General features: G+C 37.4%; 1 protein-coding gene across 1 annotated transcript in view; it reads right to left on the bottom strand.

Moving 5' to 3' along the window:
* piezo1 (piezo-type mechanosensitive ion channel component 1) overlaps positions 1 to 10,953 on the bottom strand; it is a 242,731-nt gene that overhangs the window by 24,035 nt on the left and 207,743 nt on the right. The window contains exons 30-37 of the mRNA XM_056462167.1: positions 10,632 to 10,709; positions 8,909 to 9,009; positions 8,705 to 8,810; positions 8,519 to 8,602; positions 6,940 to 7,124; positions 6,757 to 6,860; positions 3,394 to 3,558; positions 1,112 to 1,370 (exon numbers count right to left, since the gene is read on the bottom strand). Of these exons, the coding sequence (XP_056318142.1) occupies positions 1,112 to 1,370; positions 3,394 to 3,558; positions 6,757 to 6,860; positions 6,940 to 7,124; positions 8,519 to 8,602; positions 8,705 to 8,810; positions 8,909 to 9,009; positions 10,632 to 10,709 (1,082 nt within the window). The remainder of the gene's footprint in view (positions 1 to 1,111; positions 1,371 to 3,393; positions 3,559 to 6,756; positions 6,861 to 6,939; positions 7,125 to 8,518; positions 8,603 to 8,704; positions 8,811 to 8,908; positions 9,010 to 10,631; positions 10,710 to 10,953) is intronic.

The following is a 10,953-nucleotide window of genomic DNA, read 5'->3' as shown; positions in this document are numbered from 1 at the left end:
GTTTTTAAAGTGCACTGTGAAGGGGCACAATTGTAAACATGAAGATCGCTAAAACTGAACTGTAAAAATAGTTTGAAAGCAAATTACACCTAAGAGAAATGACTTTAATGCTTTTTATTTTTAAACATTCCAACTTTGACTGTTAGAAATGTTCCAAATGAATAGGGCATAGGGGGGATACGTGGGTATAGAACACAGCCAGGAACTATGTTTCTAACTACAGCTCCAGAGGTGTAGTTGCAAGTGCACAAGTTTGTGACGACGCAGTTTGCGAATGTTCGTTGGAACGATGGATTTGGGAAACGGCAAATCAACAAACTATGTTTGTAACGATGGAACTTGCGACCTTAGATGGCTAACGATGCTTTTGGGAAACGCACCCCTGGCTGATTTGCATGTTTCATTTAGTTTTTATTGTGTAATATTTACCACGTGTGTGTTTTTCTGTCATTTCAAAATGCCACATTATTTTCACTTTGTGACACTTATTCAATCAGTGTGTCTTTTGGACAGTACAGTAGGCTACGTGTGTGTGTGTGTCAAACATTTTGGTGAATTACATTTGTTTGGGTTGGTTATGTATTTTAAAGAAAGAGAAAATGTTTACTTTAGCGATGATGATGCTCCATTTAAATGGCACAAGATGCCGTCTGACAACGAGGGGTAAAACGCCTTGCAGCAGTTGTTTTCCATCCAATTAGATTGCATATTTTAAATAATCAGTCCGGGAGGTGGCGCTGATCTACAGCAGTATTAGTTTAAATAGATTAAAACTATTGTTTCAAAACCCAAATGTGACTCTTTATACGCATCAGCTGTCAACCGGAAGTTCTACGCATACTAGTAATGCATAATGGGTAATTTTGTATTCTAAGAAAAAAGTCTATACTCCATAATTTAGATTCTTATCGATAATAGTTTTGTTGTTTAGGTCACAAGAGGTTGTATAAGCACTTCACTGCAGATTGTACTGTGTATGACTGTGTGTGTGACCAATACTGCATCTGGTATGAAATTCGGGTCACGTCTGCTTTCAAAAATACATTTGATAAGTGTCTTTCACATATACTAGGGTTAAACATATTAACAAAGGCTGCATATATCCTCCCACCTCTGTATAGATGATGGCCGTCATCCAGAACCTCTTGGAAGGTCGTGGCACAGACAGCATTGCCCACAGGAAGACCAAAACTGGCAGCACCAGGGAGATGACAGAGGCGGTCACCAGGTTATTGAGCACAATAATGAAATAACACACCAGTTCAGAGTGAGCCGCCAAGACATTATAGAGAGCAAAGAGCAGCTTCAGCAGTCGGTTCTGAGATGAGTAGAACTCACGACTCTGGATCAACTCGTCCACACTGAACGGCCTGTAAGAGAAAACAGAGCTTAACTACAGGAACAAAATAATTTACTGTAGGGCAAATAAAACTTTATTTGGTCCCACTTCATATTTAGTGGCGTTAAAGGTCCCATGAAATTAAAATAAAGTTTTTAGGTGTTAGTATCTGTATTGTTCGTTTTCAGGATATCTATTGTGCCCAAAAACAGTGACACAATTTCCGTTTAGAAGATCTAAAACTGATACAAACATGTAAAGCTTGTAGTTTGTCACTTCCGCCTAAATGTATCAACGGTTTTACTCATGTCACCTCATACTTATGCCTCTCATCAAATCATAACCAATCAAATGCTCTCTAGTATCTGACATGCCCTGCCCCTTCAAGACACGTCTCATTTGCTTTTCATTTGTTGCACTTGAGCTCAACCACTCTCACTGGCAGAGCTGTAATAAAACAAAATGCTATTGGTTGTTTTTAAAAAAGGGGAGGAGCTACACTATGTGTTTTCAACCATCTAATAAAAATGCACTTTTCAAAACATTCACAGGACCTTAAACTACACTGTACTTTCATCCAAATATAAATACAATGTACTTGGTGTGTTCATAATGTATTGCAGAACACTTCTGGTGCTAATTATACAGTGTAATTATAAATGTAATTACAGAAATTAATTTACAGAATTTAATCACAGATGTAATTGGATGCAGGTATTTAATCAAGCCTATATACAATTTAAAAACATTTACACAATAATACATTGGAATTTATAATTTCTTACAGAGTAAATAAATATTAGTCAAAGCCACAGTATAAAATTTGACAATTTTTGTATAAAAAAATCTATTATAAGTTTAATTTAGATGTAAAACAGATACTCAAAAGTCATTATTATTTCAATACCATTGAAGTTCAAAACATAAAAAGTTCAATTATAAAAAAATCTTTGCACTGTATAATTGCACTTGTTTAAATCATTAATCATTGATGAATAACAGTAGTATTTATTAAACTGCATTTTAATGCAAAATATATGCATTTATGCTGATTCATAAACATATCAGCTTTCATTTGAAAAATTTAAATTCACTTAAAGGTCACCTATGATCTTTTTAAGCAGTTAGGACAGGACTGTGTGTAGGTATAGTGTCAACAGTTTTACACAATAAGTCTTTTTTTTTATTTCCTGACGTTAAAATTGGATCCAAATCCCAGTGATTTTGAGGCCCATTGCAATGTGACGTAGGAGTGCGGTTTTCCCCATCCACCGAATTGATTTCCCGGCACCATGTTTCTGTAATAACATGCATACACCTCCATAGAATATCATTTTTTCAAATAAACAGAGATTAAAATATTTGCTAAAGCTCTCTGTGATTTTTATAAGTTTAAAAAGTTTTTAAAACAGAGCATGTTTGTAATAAAGACAGTAAAATAGCTAATTCTTAACCGCTATAATCACCATGGCTGCATAGTGTCAGTAAACGCTAATGTGTGTACTGCAAACAGCATTTGTGTGAGACTCCTCATTTAAGAAAGGATAAATAAACTCCACCACAAATACATCAAACAAACTTACTTGGTATTTTTGATTACTGTATTTCAGTTTTCGAGTCTGTCACTGTGCTGGTTATCTGACTTAACGCATGACACACACATGGGAACAGTGGGCGGGGAGAAGCAGCTCATTTGCATTTAAAGCCACAGGCTACAAAAACAGCTATACTGTACTCAGACACCAAATAGGCAGATCCTGGAGGCTATAAGAAATCATCTGATGGGTATTTTGAGCTGAAACTTACAGACATATTCTACAGACACCCAAAGGTTTATCTTACATCTTGTAAAAGGGTAAACTAGGTGCCCTTTAAATGTAAACATATTTCCCAAGCACTTTACAAACGACATATATAAGAAAGTGCTGAATAATTTAGTAAATAATAATAATAATATAGTCCGATCCCAAATAACTAATCCAGATTGTTTTACTAAGAGTGATCATTTAAAAATGGCAGAAGATCATGCCGTCACGCCATATAAAAAGCATCACCTTTCTGACAGCAGTTCACTGGCGGTTCTGGAGCGGTGAGGCCGGTGTGTTTGCTGGCTGTAAAACGGTTCACAGTCAAGCTCGAGTGTGAGTTCAGATGACAGAGTTGTGCTGCTAAAGTCACGGGCCTTCGCAAAACCACCCAGAGTCTCAGATTCCACCACACTGCAGAAGAAATGGGACATTTGGTTATAACTGATGGAACACTGATGGAATAAATCATAAGACAATTAGTCAACCTCCCATCTGAATAGCCCATAATAAAATATAAAACCCCACGTTCATAACTCATAACTGCAAAGGTGTGAAATATATATACCAATTGGCTTCAATTGTGTACTAAATGTAAATGTATTACTTATAATGTTGTGTTTGGTTAGAACACAATATTAATCCTAAAAACTACTAAATCTACAAACTGTAGCCATGTTCATTAATCAATGTACACAGATCAATATTTTCACTAGTTACTCCTGTCTTTCACATTATCTCCTGAAAACATCTACACAGTTTGTATAGAAACAAACTAAACAACCAGCTGATAATGACATTTTTAAACTTATACCAGAGTGTAAACTTTATTTAGCTCTTCAGTTTTCTATTATATTGTCATTTCACATCGCAAGTGTAGATCTGCTGTAAACTGTAGTAATCGACCATAATGATGTGATGGATGACTGAATTAAGTTAATTTGTGCTTATAGGCAAAGACTATAGAATACACAAGACATGTCACTCATTTCATTTTGAATGGGGAAAACAGTCAATATGACGAATGAAGCCCCACCTTCTAGTACAGGAGCCAATCGTCGATCGATATATTGCGAATAAAACCCGCCTTCTAGTACAGGAGCCAATCGTCGATTGCTACAGACTGACGATACTCTAGGGGAGGGGCTCGGACCAGATGTGAGTTTCTGCAGATTTTGTGTGATTTGGACGTTTAGAAATAAAACTAAAGACACAGTTGTTGTTTAATTTTTCTGATGATTCCTAATATGAAATTTAATCATAAGCTTGGCAAGTTGTTTTGGAGAATTTGATGTTTCCCCATTCAAACAGAATGCTGCCCGAGAGGTGTTTCAAAGATGGCCGCCAAGTGAAATGACTTGACTTGTCTAAGGGACTTTGTTTAAAGGGACTTTGTTATAGGCTAGTAAACACAAACCTAAAGTTAAATGTGCTGGGAAAAATTGCTGGGAAGCTGATTTTTTTTACATGGGGAATAAAATAATGAATTAGAGTAAAAATGAGTGAATGATGACATACTGTGTGAGTATGTTATACTCTGCATGAATGTAAAAAAACACTTCCTGATCTTGAATTTTACAGAGACTTTTTTCCAGCGCAAAAAGACTCCAGACTAATGCTAGGATGCTAACTGTGCTAAAATGAACTGCATGAGCACAGCTTTATATAACATTCTATAACGTCTCAGCTAGACCTCTGCGATATGGATCTTGAATGTCTCCACGTTCTAATTCCTTTTTTGTAACACCAATTCTGTTCATCAATTTTATGGACAGAATTTCAAAGCCCAGCCTTGGGCTGGAGGAGGTCCGGTTCGGGGACCACAGAATCTAATCTCTGTTATTCGCAGACAATGTTGTTCTGTTGGCTACATCGAACATGGACCTTCAGCATGCACTGGGGCGGTTTGCTGCCGAGTGTGACGTGGCTGGGATGAGAATCAGCAGCTCCAAGTACGAGGTCATGGTGTTCCACCGGAAAAAGGGGGTTTACCATCTCCAGGTTGGAGGAAAGTCCTTAAGAGTTCAAGTGTCTTGGGGTTTTGTTTACGAGTGGAACGTGAGATTGGCAGGTGGATTGGTGCAGCAGTAATGCGGTTGATGTACCGGCCCGTTGTGGTAAAGAAGGAGCTGAGCCGAAAGGCAAAGCTCTCAATTTACTGGTCAATCTACATTCCTACTCTCACCTATGGTCATGAGCTTTGGGTCATGACTGAAAGGACAAGATCTCGGATACAAGCGGCTGAAATGAGTTATTTCGCAGGGTGGCAGGGTGGCAAGGCGCACCCTTTTAGACAGGGTGAGGAGCTCTGTCACCTAGGAGGAGCTTGCAGTAGAGGCGCTGCTCCTCCACATCAACAAAAGTCAGCTGAGGTGGCTCGGGCATCTGTTTCAGATGCCTCCTGGACGCCTCTAGGGAGATGTTCCAAGCATGTCCCACCGGGAGGAGGCCTCCGGGAAGACCCAGGACACACTGGAGGGACTATGTTTCTCGGCTGGCCTGGGGACGCCTTGGGATCCCCCCGGAGGAGCTGGAGGTAGTGTCTGGGGAGAGGGAAGTCTGGGGTTCTCTCCTAAGACTGCTGCCCCTGCGACCCGGCCCCAGAAAAGTGGTTTAAAATGAATGAATGAATGAATGTAACACATTGCACTCCATTCATCGATCTCAAAAAATATGACCATATTCAGGGACAGAGTTCTTTTGAACTCATTAATACACAACACTGAAACGTTTACTCAGGGACGCCGCTGGCCGTTTTGGGCCCTATGACAGAAATTTTGCGGACAGTTTGGGGTTGAGATGTGTGCAAGGTATTGCAGACGAAAGTGGATTGGTGTGGTGATTATTGCAAATGAAAGTGAAGAGCGAGGGGTGGGAACAATGTGTGGTTAGGTGGGATGTGTTGGTGGGGATGTTAGGGAGCCCCTAATAGTAACTCGTGGGGCCCCTAAAGTGCTTGGGCCCCAAGATTTGGGCCCCAATTTGTGTAAGAATTGTGGTCACTGCTCACCGTGTTAATACCCTTTTTCAAAATGTCATTTGTACTGTTTTACTATTGAGCAAACATCCTCAAAACATAATTTTTCTATTTTTTTTTATCTTTTTTTTTAAATTGTTGTTTTATTGAGTAAAATAAAAAGTCAATAAAAAGATCTGAACAAAAATAAAAAAGTGAAAAATGACATCAATATCCATGGAAAAAGTCTTGCCATGCATAGACAGCGATTGAGCATGACTGGAAAATAAAATTGAACACGTATGCAATCTTTTAGGACTTTCAGAATTAATTGGCCATATTTGACATGATGAAAACTAAAAATAATTGCATATACGATTATTCCATAGAGAAGCCATATGAACTATGAACTATGATATTTTAAGACATTAATTATTTGTTAAAACCTTTGTTTAGAATTTGAAAAAAATCACTGGAATACACATTTAGTTTGAAATATTGATCTACTTTCATGGCACTGGTTGTGCTGCTAAACCAAGCTTATAAAAATAACACTGTTGAAAGATGAAAAAAAAACATCCAGATGAAAATGCGCCCTTTTGAAAACCCATTGTTCTCCAGTAGGGAACTGGTTCCTCTGGTCAGCTCAGACTTACTTGTCGCGAATGTTGTCAGTGTCGGTTTCATCGAGACAGGTCTCCAGAGTCAGATCCTCACTGTCCTGTGAAAGCTGATCATCCATGTTCTCTCTTGAGGCTCTCTGTGGATCACACACACACTTCATGAGAACAGTTACAGCAGTGCACCCTGGGTAATGTGTGTTTGAGTGTTTGATCCACCTGGCTGACGTTGTGAATAAACAGATAACGCTCCTCACTGAGGACCATGGAGGTGTCAACATACTGCTTGGTGAGAAGGTTGAGCCACATGGTGAATCCATCCACCATGGCCAGGAAAAGCACCCAGAGGAACTTCAGTATGTCCAGAATCCTCTGCACCATATCACTGCCGGTGGCTCGAGAAGCTGGAAAATAAGAAGAACACACTGAGATTTACAAAAATTCAAGGCACCTTCAAGTGCTTTTGCTGTCATTGATTGCTTACCTTCGGGAATTGGTTAATTTTTATATTAATAAAGAGACAGTTATTTCCAAGTGGTTGTGCCATTATTCTGGATTTTTATTTTTATTTTATTTTATTCAATTCAATTCAATTCAATTCAATTCACCTTTATTTGTATAGCGCTTTTACAATGTAGATTGTGTCAAAGCAGCTTCACATAAAAGATCATAGTAAATTGGAACAGTGTAGTTCAGTTTTTAGTGTTTAAGTTCAGTTCAGTTTAGCTATTTTATTTAGTTAGCTACATATACAGCTATGAACGCTTTTTAGTTTATCTGATTTGTTAGGTATGTGCTTGAGTAAACATTTTAAATTAGTTTTACACTGTCAGAATATAATACATTGTCTATATATAACTATATATAACTATAAATATATTATTTTTTAAATATTTCCCAAATGATGTTTAACAGAGCAAGGACATTTTCAAAGTATGACTGATAATATTTTTTCCTCTGGAGAAAGTCTTATTTGTTATTTTAGATAGCATTAAAAAGTTTTTATATTTTTAAAAACTATTTTAAGGTCAAAATTATTAGCCACTTTAAGCTATTTTATTCAATAGTCAACAGAACAAACCATCATTATACAATAACTTGCCTAATTACCCTAACCTGCCTAGTTAACCTAATTAACCTAGTTAAGCCTTTAAATGTCACTTTAAGCTGTATAGAAGTGTCTTGAAAAACAATTGTAAAATATTATTTACTGTCATCATGGCGAAGATAAAATAAATCCGTTATTAGAAATGAGTTATTAAAACTATTATGTTTAGAAATGGAAAATGGAAAGTTGCTGGTTTTTTTTTTTTTTTTTGTGCAGTGATATTGCACTGCTGTTAACTATTTACACACAGCTTGAGACGGCAGCAAAGTTCCTTATTTATTATGTCAGACCCCTTCAAAACTACTTTTGTATTCTTATTTTGAATAATAAAAATGATTAAATTCTGTCATTTGTCTCATCCTTTACTTGCCACAAATCAGTTCATTTCTTCTGTTGAGCACAAAGGAATATATACATGTTGTAAACCGATTGACTACCAGTTTCCAACATTCTTCAAAATATCTCCTTTTATGTTCAACAGGTATGCAAGTACTTGAAGATGAGTAAATAGTGCGTAAATGTCCATATTTGATAATATAATTAAATGAACTATCCCTTTAAAGTAGACAATTTGCATGCATTTAATACGCTTTGTATGCATACAATGATCACATCAGAAAACTGAACTTGAACCAGACACCACAAAACCACGTCTGGTCTCTGAGCCATCCTAATGTAGAGATAACTCACCCACATCCTCTCCTTCCTCCTGCATCTCCTCCGCATGCTGGGAATTTTCCTCATCAAAAACTGTTTCACCCTCCTCAGCGTCGTCTAATAACCAGAACAAAAACAATATGTAACACTGTGGAACAATGGGTGATTTTTATTTTATGTCTGAATGTGTCATATTTGTATTTATTTCCGTCTTTAAACCTGTAGCCTGAGCATTTTGTTGTTTCTCTGCTTCTGCTCTCTGCTTTCTCTGCTGACGCTCTTTCAGGGCATCTTTTGCACTGGTGACCCAAGCCTGATACGCCAGCTGTGGGAAACAGTTTAAAATAAGAACTTTACAGACTTCTCTGCTCAACAACTGAACTGACAAATCTAAAAAAAGACCACAAATATAAGTGTTTTTACCTGAAAGGCAGTCTGTCTGCGAGGTTTCTGTTCTTCCTGAAAGGTTTCGTCCTCCTCTCCGCTGTCAGACTCGAACATATAGTATTCCCCAGAATGCAACACTGAAACAACAACATTGGTTTTCATTTAAAATCTGCCTCAGGAAATCATTAGGATTCTGAAACCCTCATTCCATCCTCAGAAAACACGTTCATAAAAGCATACATTTTTAATGATTCATGAAGGAATTATAATGCTTTCATTATAATGTTTTCATTAATTTATCTTTATTTACAAGTAGCAGGGTATTTACAGGTACTCTATATTTCTGACGTTCATATCTCATCCCTTTGTGCCCCCTGGTGGCACTGTCGCAAACTGCTGCTACACTTATGGCCCGTTTCCAGAGTGGTGCGGTACGGGTCGGTACGGGTCACCTTTATCAGGCTTGTGTTTTCACTGCCAAAAGGGTACCAATGGTCAATGCGAAATGGCCTACTGTAACATCTGCAATTATATAAAATAAATAAATAAATAAATGCAACATATATGAACACATACAGACCCTTACAGTCTCCGATATGACCAATTACAGAAAAACTACACCGCTCACGCTATAGTCGGCCTTGTAAACAACTAAGGGGATTCTGCTCCTCCTCTTGGCTTTGTGGCTGTTCATCACGAAGACGACAAGGTTTGTTTAAGCTCAGGTCAACCATGGCTCATTATTATATGTATTTATTATTATGGTGTAATGTCTCGGCTGTGTATGTAAAAATTGCGCTTCCTTGTGCACAAGCTAATGACATTTCTCTGTAAACCAACAGCAATCAACTGCGCATCTTGCTGCACCTTTTGGTATCCTTTTGTTGTGCTAGGTACCCTTTCGAAAGGGTACCCAAAAAGTGGTACAGTACTGTTGAAACGTAGTGGAAACGCCCATTAAAGCGTACCAAACCGTACTGTACCACTCGGTGGATATGGGCCATTAAACTCATTTTCTTAATCTCTTAGTCCTGTCGTGGCATCTCATGAGTTGGTAATGGTCATTTTAAATTGTCACCCACTGTATAACTAAAACTGTATAATAAATGATTAAATAAAGTAAACATGAAAGGGGCTACTTGCAATAGTTCTTATGAATCAGTTTTTCATTGACAATGCTTGTGATGAAATCAAAAAACACAGACTGGGTCTTTAATCACATTCAATCTCTTCTATGTTAAATCAGCACGAATGCTAGCAAGAACTGAACAGTTTGAACACACATACAACAATCATTATCATTAATACCTGTAGCAATTGTTTCTCAATTCAATTCAATCCATCCATCCATCCATCCATCCATCCATCTATCTATCTATCTATCTATCTATCTATCTATCTATCTATCTATCTATCTATCTATCTATCTATCTATCTATCTATCTATCTATCTATCTATCTATCTATCTATCTATCTATCTATCTATCTATCTATCTATCTATCTATCCATCCATCCATCCATTCATCCATCTATCTACCTACCTCCCTACGTACCCACCCACAGACCTACCAATCCATCCATCCAAAGCCAATATTAAAAACTATACAAAAACTATATTAGTCATTAGCATCACCAAAAATAACACTGCAAAGAACAAACACAAAGCATTTAATGTGTTCATATACTATTTAAATATTTGCAGACTTATTTTGGCAGGGCTAATCTTGATATTCTGAACGTTAGTACTGTTTGTGTACCAGTCGCATGATCCACCCAGGGATACTGCCAGCTTTTAGACTTAGATAGCTGTTTCTCCTTCTTCAGTTCTTTAGGGTCTGTGAATGAAACACACAGATGTAAAGGATGTACGACTGATGCGGTGACATCTCACATCTTTACACACTTTTCAATTTAACAATGACATCCACAATGGCATAAACAACATCCTCTTTGCCTAAAAGGGGAAGTTAAATGGATAGTTCAGACAAAAAAATTCTCAAAAAAAATCCCATTTACTCACACTCAAGTGACTTTAAATATTGAACACAAAACAAGATATTCTGAAGAATGTGTGTGGGG

Source organism: Danio aesculapii, chromosome 7, assembly GCF_903798145.1.
Source record: "Danio aesculapii chromosome 7, fDanAes4.1, whole genome shotgun sequence".
NCBI classification, from domain to species: Eukaryota; Metazoa; Chordata; class Actinopteri; order Cypriniformes; family Danionidae; genus Danio; species Danio aesculapii.
The sequence above is the reverse complement of the archived record's forward strand: the minus strand, read 5'-3'. Positions and strand labels throughout refer to the sequence as shown.